Here is a 13,835-nt window from a genome sequence, read left to right on the forward strand (position 1 = left end):
AGCACGTGGTCTCTTTGTTTTCCTGGCCACGCGGTTATGCCGGGCGGCTGTAGCCCTGCTGGAATGTCTGCCGCGGCAGCCTCCTGCCGCAACGGAGCGACTCCGGCGTACCCGTGGGGCGGCGGGGAGCGCAGCGGCGGGGCGACCCCAGCCCCGAGGTACCCGCAGGGCATTGGCGGCGTCGGCGGCGGCGGAGCCGGCGCCGAAGGTGGATGGACAGGGGGAGAGAAACTCCCTGGGGTTTGTGCCCCCCTCCACATGTCTTTCTCGGCTGAGGGCATTCCCCATCGCGCCTTCTCGGAGTTAGGATTTAAATAAAACTCACTCACGGTTTGGTTTCCTGCGGCGTGTCTCGTGGGGTTCCAAGGTTGCTGCTGAGGTCCGGCCGCTTCTACAGCGGCAGCCGGTGGTCTCATTCGCTGTGCACAGGCTGTTTCTTGGTAGTTGCAAGGCGGTGCAAAGACGACTTCTTGGCTTTTTGCGGTGACGAACGGCGTGGAAAAGCTTTGATCCCATGGTTGCTGTGGTCTTGCCGGGTTTTCCGGAGCGGGAGCGGGCGGTGCCGCGTCTGGGTACCGCGGCGGGTGTCCGACGGACGGCACGGGCGGCACGGGTGGAGAGGGGTACCGCGGCAGCATTTCTGCGAGCGGCGGTGCCCACGGCGGTGCAGAAGGATGTTCAGGGGAAAAATCGCCTTGCAAAAGCTGACTGTTTTCCGTCCTCTCCGGTAGATCGAGGTTTTTACGGGCTCGTTCTACTGCTAACAGCATTTTCTTTACAGCTGCATATGACGGAATGAGCGGCAAAAATTCTTCGGGTGCAGTTTGCGCTGAATTCCACAAATCTGCCCCAATTTTTTCCCATAATTCTATGGAAAGCATGGAATTGGCATCTGTTAAGTGCCCTTGCCTGAAGCACCATTCCAAAATATTTTGTAATGCCTGTCTTTCAATGTCCGTTTTTGTTACACGAGCTAGTTTCTCAAATTTATCAAGCAATAAGTTCGTTTTAGTCGAGTTGGAATTTCCCATGTTTCTTTAACTCACCGGTTCGAAGGTCGTGGTTCCTTCAGTCTCGTTCTTCCAGCAGCTCTCAAGGCTACTACACAAAACTCCCAAGTTTACAGGAGACAGAAGCTCTCAGGGGCTTCTCCACAAAGCACCCAAAAAAACTGGGGCATAGCAGCTCTCGGGGGCCACTTCTTAAAGCTCTAGGCAGACGTGCAGGTGGGTTTCATGTTCTGAGACACGTCGGGGTCCACCATTTGTCGCCGCCAAGCCTAGGTGAGGACTGCACCCACCAATGTGATGTAAAGCAAATCCCAAGTTTATTCAAATACACAGGTATATATGACCTCAAGTGACCCCGCCCCAGGTGCGGTGGTCTGACTCCAATTGGTTGAGGCTGGAAACATGTCCTTTTAAGGGGAAAACGAAACTTGTAAGGTGGTCACTCCAGACCCACCTGAATCGGGCTGCAACAGTACCTGCCCACCATGTGAATATTCCAGCTTTTGCACAGATAAACCATTTGTGAACTATGTTAACTGGAGCCTTTTTTTTTATGCTAGTTATGCCACCTAATTACATCACAAGTACACATTGTGACATGTTAGATTCAGTCATGTAGGCACCACAGAACAAAAAAAGTGTCATAAAAGATTATTAGGAAAGGTACAGATGAGGTTGGGAGTAGTGATGAAGTTATCAGCTATGAATATGCACACTTGTGCATCAAGCTTCTAAATATTTGGATTTGTTTGTTTGGGTTTTTTTTTTCAGGAATATACTCAAAATCAAATCTATTCCACATGTAGACAGGGAGTCCTGCTTCATGAGCCTGCTGGACAATCCTGTATTTTGAGTACTAGTGACAATCACACACTTTTGTTTAAAACAGACGATGGAAAGGCACAATTAAAGTGGCAGGGTGAAAAAAAAAAGCCTAACACAGTTAAAAAAAACAAAACCAAAACAAACTCACATTCTACTCTGCCAGCAGCTATCTTATGGTTTTTCAGAAGTCTTAGAGCAACTACAGCACCAAAGCAATTCATCTTACTAGTACATCAGCATGAAGTGCAATCAGCAGTCAAAAATTCTGCATACTAAACAAATTATGTACAATACAATTTTTGCTTTATGGAGTTTGTATTTCAAACAAAATGCTGAATAGGGAGAAAGTATAGCAAGGCCTGTACTTAAAAAAAAAGGAGATATGAATAGTGATTATATAGGAAAACAGACAAAAAAAGTAATCTTAAGTTGATCCAAATACATTTAGGAATCTATGCTTTTTGCTATTATGTTAATAATTATCAACACTAATCATCATTCTCACCTTAACTCTACACAGAGGCTAGAATATTCTACAGTAGATGAGGTAGATAAAATACAGAAGGTAAATTTGGAAACAAAGAAATCTAACCTACTTACATCTCAAAACCATGGAAAATCTCAAATAGCCATTCTGCACTCTCATACATTTCTGCATAATCACTGAATTTCTGAGTTGCAGACAACTGTTTTCTTTCCTGCTCTGTAAAATAAAAACAGCTTTCTCCTCCTTAAATGATTACTCCTAAATTTCAATTTATCCATATTTATTACTGGGATGATTTCATAAGCCATAACAAAAAGCACAGAGATAAGCACACACATTGAGTAAGCATTTCCAGAGCATGTCTTCGTCCAAACATGTCTTTGTTTTAACAGAGTTCTTGTTTCCCTAAGCTGATTTTCATCACATAAATGAGGATTTTTTCAGTATGTTAGTTTTGTTGATGAGAGCCCTGAAAATAGAGTAGTAGTATACAAATGCTCCCAGTTTCTTGATTTTCCTTGTCTTTACACAATTTCCGTACCTTTCTTTTCTTAACTACTTATTACTGTCCCCCACTAGAACCCACTGACTCTGGAACTCAAGCTCTGACCCCAACAAAGTACATCTCCAACTTAAATCAACATTCACCTACAAATAATCAACTCTACTGATAGTAGTCATTATGTACATCCGCACCAAGAATACAGTTGTGGCATTTGTCAACTCAAAGAAACTTCGCATTAATTTCTGGAAGAAAGAATTTTATGCTCATGTCTACTCATGAAATACAACTATATTCAATGTAACTTAAGTCTACTGCTGTTAATTCCTTAATTACCAAAGGAGAGGTACAAGTTTTACAAATCTGCACTGCAATGCAAAAAGATCACCTGAAAAGCCACAGCAAAAAGGATCACAAAAATTATCAAGGTACTGAGATTTAAATGTGATCTTTATCTCAAATTGTTGCATCAAATACAGAAAGATTTTATCTGTACTTGTCATTTTTCAAATTATCAATATGTAAATAGTTTTATCTTGTAACATGATATAATACACAATATCCATATTTGAGCCACATATGCCTGTTCATAAAAATCTAACTCTGATGTCTAACGTTTCACTCCTTGAGGTCACTTTGCACACACAGTTAAGCCAATTGTGTTTCTTAAAACAATTAAAAGATAAAGTTACTTAAAACCACCAAAAAGTACAAATGAGCAAAAAGGGTTACAAGAACTGGAGTAAGTCTAGAACCAACACCTTTAGTTTTGATCCATGGGGCACAGCAGGACAACCATCTTCTCCAGGAGGAATGAACAACTCCCACTTCCCAAATTCCAGCTTCTTATATGGATGAGAAAATGGATTCCAGCCATCTGTAATATAAGAAATAATATTAAGTATTTATCTTAAAATGTGTCCAATTGCAAATCAAAGTTATAACACAGTGTTCCATCTTTTTCAGAGTTAACCTTAGTGAAAGCAGACATTTATTTCTGATACTAGTATACAAATTCAAGAGGTAAAATGAAATGTGTAAGATTTTCACTGTGAAACCACACTCCCATTCTAATTTAACCATGGTTGAATTATTTTCACTTCTTTCATCAAAATCAAAATAACCTCCTTCTTCCCCTAAAAAAATCTATTGATTTTAATACCAGAAAATCAGAGTGGTATGAAAACTGGCAGCTGAAAAGAAATGCTTAAGGTAGTGGACTTAAAAACATAACCTCACATCTTAAATAAGTCAGCAGAAGTACTTGTTACATCACTGGGGGAAAAAACTAATGGGCAAATATTGGTTATGGAAGGGTAAGTGGACAACATGTAGACAAAACCAGCTTCCACAACTAGAGTACTCAAACCAGGTTTAGACACACACACTGCTCATTGCCCCTATTTTGACAAGCTTATGTACAAAATAAAAGTGTATAAAATAAGAAAAATAAAGGGAAAACCACAGACAAACTTGGTAGCAATGGCTAGAAAACTAGACAATACCAGACAATAATAACACAACCAGGAAATGTGGCCAGAAGTGTCAGTTTTAAGTCTTGAGGAAGATTCCTTTTTCATGAAAAAACTTTTACTGAAGCATGCTTAGATACCAAACTTCAAGATTCTTTGTCCTCTTTGGATTCACTGAGCACTGGAGACATGCAAGGCTGGTCATCACGATGTGCCCAGCTGAACAGACACCTGCCAATGTGGACTTGTGTACTCATATGACTGAGAGTGAATAAATTGCTTCTGAACTGACACACTTTGGCAATTAAATCATTTCTAGGCGAGAAGGAGGTAGCAAGCTGCATCTGAACATTACTTTTTTTTGTTGTTTTTGCCTTGAAATATGTCTATTCCACATAGTTCAAGGTAACAGACTCAAGCTAAAAAGAAACCAGTTGACACAGAAAACTGAATTACAAGACATTAAAGTAACACATGCTAATCTTCCTTCATGCTCATCTGTTGTAAAGAAAAAACAATCCAAAACCCACACCTCAGCAAAAGAAAAACAAGCAGCCTTCAATTTAACAATATTAATCTAAGCTCATATAAAACAACATTGTTATTAAACACAATAGTATAGGTTAAAAGCAATTCAATTAATTAAAACAAAGGACATATGACTGGAGCAGGATCATCACTTTTGCCACCATAGAAATCACAACAGGGGGGGTAGAAACATGAAGCACTTATATTCAAACATGTAGATTTTCTTAAACCAAAAATATTGTTTGCTGTGCAACAAAAAGATAATCTCCAACAAGATAAGGATGTCTTGAGTTTCAGAAAGAGACTAGGCTGCTTTCAAATCTGCTCGTTGCACTTACACAGCTTTTTAAACCTGAGAACTGCCAATTTTTAACTAAAGAAAACTGAAAGGCACAAATCAAACAGGCCAGACAATGTGACAAAAAGAACTGTGCAAGATAAATCTTCTAGTACCTATTCATTTTACAGTAGGGAGCAATGTCAAAAGCAACAAAGAGATTATTATTATAAAACATTTCCCAAGCTCAAAACCAGAAATGCAGTTAATTCAACACTCCATTTAGATGGCAGTTTTTATCACGATTAAAGTATTTGGATAGTGCAGAGAAATTACATATATCAGCAGAAAGCACGTATTGACTAAACTATTGTTTGATTAACAGCAGAAAAGCTTGTATATTGGTAAGATTTAGATGGGTCCTCCCCATTGGTTTTGCTCTGAAGTTCCAATCAAGAAAAATAACGAAACAAACACTACTATCATCTACTAAGACCAATATCAGACAAACAACACCTTAGCAATTAAGCAACACTCTTTAACAGAATGTCTAAACTGCAAAGCATAGACTATTTATACTCTAACACAGTTATTTATTTTATTTCAGAGCATAGCAAAAGAATGTGGAATATATCACTAGGATTTTGTGGCTTAGAAGTTTAACTTGTTTAAAACTATAAACAGCTAAACTTTCTGAAATAAGCATTTTATGCAGAAATGAGAAAACAGAAGAAAGATGAAAAATGTAACAATGTTAAGAAATTGAAAGAAGACAGCTTTAAAGAACTGGTTCAGATTTATGATAATCAAGACACATCTTACGAGATTTACTCCTAATTCTTTCAATAATCTTCTCCTCCCAGATATCCGATCATCTTCATGGCTTCTCATGAAAACCTTCCTAACTGAGGTGCACGTCTTGATTACAATGTATGAACTGAACCAAATATACCAGGTGATGACTTGCATGTGATTGAGCAAAATAAAAAATTACAGCAAAAAGAGTCTTAGGCCCAGTTTCTGTAAAACTTACTCTGGGGAAAATGCACAGAGTTCCTTATTTATACTAAACCCACTGAACTTACATTGTTAAAAAAAATTCTCATGACCACTATTAAAATCCCATCTCTTCCCTCCTTCAGAGGGGAAATGGTTGCATCTCTCTACCTATTTAAATATCTGTACTCCCCACAGACAGATTTGATAATTCTGCCCAAGTGGCTTAAACTTTCCCCTCCACCTGCCAGCAATACCAGATGCTCCTATTAATCCCTCCTGTTCCCAGCCACAGTCCTTCACAACTGAGTGTCCCTGGTTCATGGCTTAAGAACAAATGCAAAGCAACACCCATCTGCTCCAGATGGTCCTGCTTAAAACCACTCTTGACTACTTATCTCTGGGTAGGAGCTCACTTTGGAAGGTTATAACAGAAACTATTGTTTTGCATTAAGGCAAGAGGCATAAAGAACTTAAAACACTTTGAAAACTGAAGGCATCCTTCAAAGGGGAAACGGCTCAGACTTCTCAGTTTTACTACTTAAGTTTTCAGATTTTTCAGCAAAACTTAGCCAAAAATGTCTTAGGAAACAACACAAAAAACAAACCCAACCAACTAACAACTGATTAGCAGACTATCATGAAGTCGAAAAAAACCAGTCAAAATAAGTATCTTCAATTGAGAACAAAGACTTCAAAGACTCTGACAATAGAAAAAGGCTGGGAAGATTACCAGAAGTTCAAATAATCAGGCTGGATAGAACTTAAGAAAAAAGAACACCATCATAAAACAACCATAAGTCATACATAAAGCCAGCTTTTGTACAAAATTTCAGGCCCCAGATATATCTTAATCCAACAGAGAAGACACCTTCAGTATTCACTTTCAATTTCTCTCATTTCCGTGATTCCATCTTTCAAAAACAGTCAATTATTTAAACATTATATCCTATCTCAGAAACATGAGGCACAAAGGAATTTCTTGCTTAGAACTGCACTCTTAGTATGCCAGAGAATCATGAACTGAGTTTTAATCTAGAACTCAAAGCTATAATGGCTTCTGTTCTACCATTTGTCATGAAAATTCAATCTAAATGAAATACTCAAATGCAATAACAAAGCTAAACCATAATTTAAGTGACTTCTTGTTCAATCTCCTGATTCTGTTTTCACGCTGACAAGCATATAGCCATACAGCTCTGAGTCTTATGGCTTAAGAGTTTCACACCAGAAACCAAACACTTCTCTTGCTTTTCAGAGGAAAGGAGCACTTCCATTTTAACCAAACCATTGCCTTTTTCCATGTGACAGTCGATGTATCAGTACAATGCTGTAGCTAGTTTTTCAAAAGTGACAAAAACTTCCTAAACTGGGGTTGAATTCTCAAGTGAAATAAACTCATCTCTTACAACAATTATATTTCTACATTCCACGTACTTTCTGATCAACTGAACGATGCCTAATGTCCAGCAAGCATTCACAGTGTCCTTCAGGAAAGTGCATCAGACAAGCAGCAGTTCAAGCAAGGGAAGTGGCATCAAAAATCCCACTATCACAAGATACCTTTATTCCACTTGATTAGAATATGAAATCAGAACATAAATGAAGATATTCTCCAAGGACACTATACTGTTCTACATAGTGGCCAATTGGGTCTTCTCCTCCCACGCTGCCTTATTTCCAACAGCTCAATAGCAGATCATTAAAACAATCTGCTTAAAAAGGGGCTCAAGCACAGATAAAAACTAGTGTCATTACTTCTCAGATAGGATGTTTCCCTGGATTCTAATATCAGTTTAAGCTTCAGTCTACTGCCTTCAGTCATCTATAGCCACTGAAGTTTCACTACATGACTTTACTCATCAAATCTACTTATTTTTCTATAAAAACATTTGAAGGAAGCAGTAAGAAGTTCCATATGATATCATAATAGTATCTAGAACCCATATCAGTAAAAGTTTGGAGAAAAAACCCACAAAGCACTCTGACATGAGAAGTTTCCAGTCAGCTGCCAGATATGCAAATTATGGAGGTTGGTGTTTTCAGATTTTTTTCTTCACTCTGAAGTTTAAATAATAAATAAGCAAACATCCACCCCAAACCAACCAGCCCACCCCCAGCAGAAGCCTGCAAAAAAAAGGAAGCAAAAGCCAAACCAAACAGATGTTCTACAGTGATCAACATGTTAGTTGGGAAGGAGGGAAAAGAAGGCACAAAAAAGAAAAAGGGAAACCAAAGAACAGAAACCACAAATATAGCAATGTATTATACCAAATACTGACTTGCAAATTAACATATGCATGCTTACTCTTACAAGCTACTTAAAGCCCTTTTTTTTTTTTTTTAAATTTAAGCTGAGTTTATGGACAACCTACTGAGTCTCTGCATGGTCAAATACAATTTTTAGTGTTCTAATTCCCAAATAAATTCTTTTGGTTACCCTCAAAAGCTACAGTTCTGTGACTTAATTTGAAATAGTCAATTGTAAAAGTAGCAATAAATTGCCAGTAGTCACCAAGTTGCTCAGCAATACAGCTCATGGATGAAATATTCAGCATTATCACTGAGAGCTTTTAAGGGACCTATAATGTTGATTCTGCCTCTGGTATCGGAAATTCAGCTGACTAATTGCCTCATACACTTGATCTACTGAGATGCTGAAAGTACTAATTGACAAATCTTAATGGTTTTGGATGTTCATTTAATACTTCTCAGATAGAATAAAGCATCATACTAGAATACTAACAGATATAATAACTTTTTTTCTCTCCAATTATGGAGTGTTAAAGAGAAAAACAACTCTGAATATATTTAGATTTTCTGGAGCTCATGCTTTTCATTCTCCCATCCAAATACAGATTTGTGTGCTATTACTAGTTTCTAACTTTTTTCCTGGAATGCACAGAGATACTAAAAATTTTTCTATTGTTCATTACAAGTTTCTCAGAGTGAAGTATAAAAATACCATTTGAGTCAAAATATCTTAATAGCAAAGCTTTACTGTTCACTATAAGGCATAAAATTCATTAAAAATACAACTTTACATGATTGAAGCCTCATATGTGTATAACTGCAGAAATAAATTATTCATGTTTATCGAAAGCACAATTCATAATAAAACTCTTATCAACTATCAGGTTAACTATAAATTTTGAAAGTCTCTGTACATATCCTTTACTTGCCATTAAAATCTTCACTAGTTTTTGGTTCTCAAAAGCATAAGATGAGATAGCAGGGACTTTTTTTGTGTGTTTTTCCAACAAATATCTAAGATTTGCAGACAATACCCTATTAAATAAAACACTAAGAAAACACTGTCATCCATCTCCAAAAACAAAGCATGAATGGACAGTTTTCATATTATATGCAAATATACCTCTATTTAAAAGCCAAGGAGCTCCTGTCATTTAAGTTCAATGTTTATTTCTTTGTATAAGATTTCCAACTTCCCCCCATATTGTTCCACTACAGTTCTCTTTCGAAAAAGTTCCATTGAAAAAAAAAAACAATTAAAAGCAATCCCAATATTCAATTTAAATACAATATAATCATAAATTTAGTTTGAGACTTTAACCTGCTTGAAAACTTAAATAAAGGTTAAAGGGATTCAGTTTTAAACACATCTGTAGCAACCTGAATCTAAGTCTTAGGTTTTGCAACCCAATTTCTCATCAGAATATTATTAAAGCTCATCTGAGTTGAATGACAACGTTCCATTCCTCCAGGCTTTCCATGTACACTGTCATACCCTTTGGGAATGAATACTTAACTATGATTTCTATTATTACTCTTATTATTATTTACTATGATTATTATTATTATACTTCACTGATTAATATTAGGAGAAAGTTTTTGCACATTGAAGTGAATTTTCAGGGTTTTTGACTTCTTACTGACACATTTCATTAGTGTCTAGATATAACTACTCTAAATTTCTGCTTCATATGATGCATTACATCAAATATTTCAAATTCCAGTTTTCAGTTCCTGTATTCTGGTGTATATATATACTCCTCCCCTCCCCCCCCGAAACTGATAGCTAATTTAAAAGTTATTTCCTCTTTCTAAAGTATTAAACATTTCATTACAAGTCTGTTTTTAAAACTGTATGTATGTATGACCAAACTTTGTGAACGAAGATTTGGGAAGGGCTCTCCCCACGTGGGTGTGCCCTTTGAGCCTGCACAATGGATGTTTTAGGTGAGGCACAGCCTGCGCAGAACTGGCCCCACCGTTTCAGTCCTGAGGTCCATCTGCCATGGCTGAGCAAGCTCAGACAGTCACAGTGAAATCCTCAGGACTGTCACAGCACCCGGTACTAACCGGGGCTGACCCTGCTGAGCATCTGAGATCTGACGGGATCGGATGTCAGGGAGGCATTGAACTGCCCGCTATGGTCTGCACTGAGACTCGAACTCATGACCTTGTCTTCCAAAGTCTGGAGTGCTCACATTACACCACGGGACCCCCCCTTTTAAAACTACCATTTATTAAAATACATGATTAAAACAACTGCATTCTAGTCTTTAACTGCATTGAGTAATTTAAAGACTATTACACCCATCACGTCACAGGAAAACCTTGAGCAATGGGTGGGGTTGAGCAAGTAGCAAGTAGAGAAGTAAGGACGAGAATTTTCTCCATCTTTCTATATATAAAGTTAAGCTATTAAAATAACTCATCAATACTGACTGCAAGACAGCTAGATAACTGAAATCACTTATCTAGCAGTAGGTGAACTACACAAATGATTCATTGCTCATTTTTGAATCAGAACACATATCTGATTCTAATATTAAAATTCAAGTACTATACTAACCTATTTTATCAATGTCCTTTCCAATAAAATGACCAGGAGTACTGCAAGAAAAGCTACCCTACCATTCAGCTTGCTGAGCCATATCAAACAGGATTATGGCTGCAAATGGTGTTGCACCAACTTGTCTGTGCATCTTCTCCATCAGAATAAAAGATTTTACTTTTGAGTAATCATTGTCTTTGGACTCAAATTATCACTGTGAATAGTGGACCCTCTCAAAATTAAAACAGATCCATTTCATGGTTTGTTTTTTTTTAATGAAGTATAATAATACTTAAACTTTCTTTTGCTTATTTATAAATATATTGATCTTGGGACTGTGAAAAAACTACTAAAGCAGATGGCTACAAAGCACTGAAAAACTTCTTAGCAATGGCTCTCAAAAACACTTTTTATTTAATTTATTACTACACACATGTTTACAGAAGCTTAACCACAGTACTTTAGGAAGCACCACCAGATACTGCAGATAAAGGCACATATAGTTAATCTTGTTTTAAAGTTATCTAAATATGTACAATTTTAAGTTTATTACTTCCTTCTTCAAATACAGAGTTTTTCCTTTCAATTTTCCACAAACAAGTGTAAGGAAGAAGGAATACTCAACATTTAGCTTTCCATTTAAGCACAAGGAGCTAACTGCCTGAAATTGGCAATTTATATACCATTTATTACTATAAATACATTCACTGAACACTCCCCAGGTCAGTAATTTGGTAAAATCCAAGTTGGACAAATAACACTGCATGCTTCTGAAATGCAGTTATATGAAAAAAATCATTTCACAGATAAAATTCCCCTTCAGTAAGAACCAGCAATGAAAGATCAAGTACCCTGAAGGGCTAACATCTAACCCTGAAGAGACGGAAGTGAAAGGGAAAAACACAACACTGCTCAAAAACCCCAAGCAAAGAAGAGATAGAAACTTGTATTGCAGGATTTAAGAGCAATGATGCACATCCTTTTTATTTAAGAATTTGCAGAACATGATTTGGGTGTAACTAGGTTTCTGAATGAGAAAGAAATTTAAATTTTTGACTTCAAATGGAATAGTCTCTCTGATTCTCACAGCAAGCAATGGAATTCCTTTACGGAATCTTGCCACTTTCCCATTCTGCTAACTTCCTTCCTTCTCCCCACAAAACAGAATAACTACTCTTTCATTATTATTTTAGCTTGATTTTAGGCTAACATTTTCCAGTAGAACTTCTGCCTACACTCTCCTGATGGGTGAGAATTCTCAAGGGCCTTGGTCCTTTAGACAACATTGATGCTGAGCAGTAAAAGAAGATAAAGCAAATTATTTCAATATTATTTTTGCTTCTCTGCATTTAGTTTCATAAAAGCCCAGCTACAGACTTTTAAAAAGAACTTCAGATAGTTTAGACACAGCCTAAATTTGCAGTCTGATGCAGTATGACACAAGTCCTTGCCCTATGCATATTAAAAAGAGATAGAATGTGTATAATACTAACCATACAACAGAAACATAAACCTTCACATAGGCTACTGCAACATAGAGGAAAATATTATTCATTACAGCCATAACATGCATTTTCACTATCAGAATTTCATTGTTTCTACAAAATTGTCTTTGAAGGAAGAGGATATTGATTTAAAACATAGCGCAGGGGAGAAGAAATATTCCTAAGAATACTTACTGAAGTCACCTGCAAGAAACACTGCTTCTGCTCCTGGTGCCCACTCTCTGCAATATATTCCACCTTCCACAAGTTGGTTAACTCCAAAGGTTTTGTAACTTTTCGTAAATTTATCAAGGCCTCCTTCACTTTCCTCAATGTTCTTCAAGTGGTTATAAAAGAGAGAGTACCTTTCAACGAAAACAGAGAACATTTTTTAGAAAGCTTAGCAAGTGCCTTTCTTACATTAAGAAGTGTAAAAACATTAAAAATCAAAAGAAATTAAGTGAAACACACTGAAAAACTAAGGCTCTAACATCAGATTCACTGTTGTCTACAGAAATACCAAAAAAAAAAAACACAAAAAACCCACAAAGCCAAATACAAACCACACCATATTTCCAAGGTTGTTACATAGCCCAAAGTTGTGATCTTCACATCTGTTAGTACTTTCTCTACTTTATAAGAACAGTTTGGACTTTCAGTTTAAGGCTACAACTCCTGATTGGCAGTCAAGAAACGCTCGTATTGCTACAAAACAGGAGAATTTCACAATCTGAACAGCCTAGCACTTTTTGTTCCATCTCACTAATGTCAGACACAGCCTCCCACGGAGAGCTGTATAGGCTGCTACATCTCTCACAGCCAGTTTTATAGACAGACAACCTCAGGACACTGGGAAGTTTGAAGTACAGCAAAGTATGGACAAACTAGTCTGGCGCCTGCAGGAACCAGATCATTGAACAACCTCTTTATAAAGACAATCGGCAAGACTTTGCAGTCCCTGACACTGCCACAATTTGGAAAAAATGACAGATTCATAGAAGGAATTATTTGGACCATACCTTACTTATACCACTAGGACCTGAAATGTCTTAAATCTCTGTTAAAGGTTCAAATAAAGGAAGGTGGTGTTGGGAGAAGCCCCCTCAGAGAATTTTTCTCACCATACCAACACAAAAGGTTTAGGCTTGGAGTTCCATGACAAAGGACAAAAGATAGCTCATAGCTTTCAGATTCAAGCTTAATGGTGGGTGGAGGTGAGAAAATAGAACCCCAGCACCTGGGGGTGGGGAGAAGTTTTTCTTTTCTTTGTTCTGTGTGTGCTGGTTTGACTTTTGGGTTTTTTTTCTTTGGGCAGCTGCAAAAAAGGAGCCAGGGCTTGCTGGTGAGCTCTCTTTTTCTGGCTCTGCTCTTTGCTTTTCCCTCTCCATCTCTGGGCATCCTGAGCTTTGGAGAGAGAAAGGAGAGGAGAGACACAGCTGCTTGAGGACACCGC

The 13,835-nt window shown here is 37.6% G+C and overlaps 1 protein-coding gene across 2 annotated transcripts in view; it reads right to left on the reverse strand.

Moving 5' to 3' along the window:
- Positions 1-13,835, reverse strand: part of GBE1 (1,4-alpha-glucan branching enzyme 1) — a 156,152-nt gene that overhangs the window by 104,884 nt on the left and 37,433 nt on the right. For both annotated transcript variants that reach the window (XM_071563491.1, XM_071563481.1), the window contains exons 2-3: positions 12,578-12,747; positions 3,586-3,701 (exon numbers count right to left, since the gene is read on the reverse strand). In XM_071563491.1, coding sequence (XP_071419592.1) covers positions 3,586-3,701; positions 12,578-12,747 — 286 coding nt within the window. The remainder of the gene's footprint in view (positions 1-3,585; positions 3,702-12,577; positions 12,748-13,835) is intronic.

This window comes from Pithys albifrons, chromosome 1, assembly GCF_047495875.1.
Source record: "Pithys albifrons albifrons isolate INPA30051 chromosome 1, PitAlb_v1, whole genome shotgun sequence".
Taxonomy (NCBI): domain Eukaryota; kingdom Metazoa; phylum Chordata; class Aves; order Passeriformes; family Thamnophilidae; genus Pithys; species Pithys albifrons.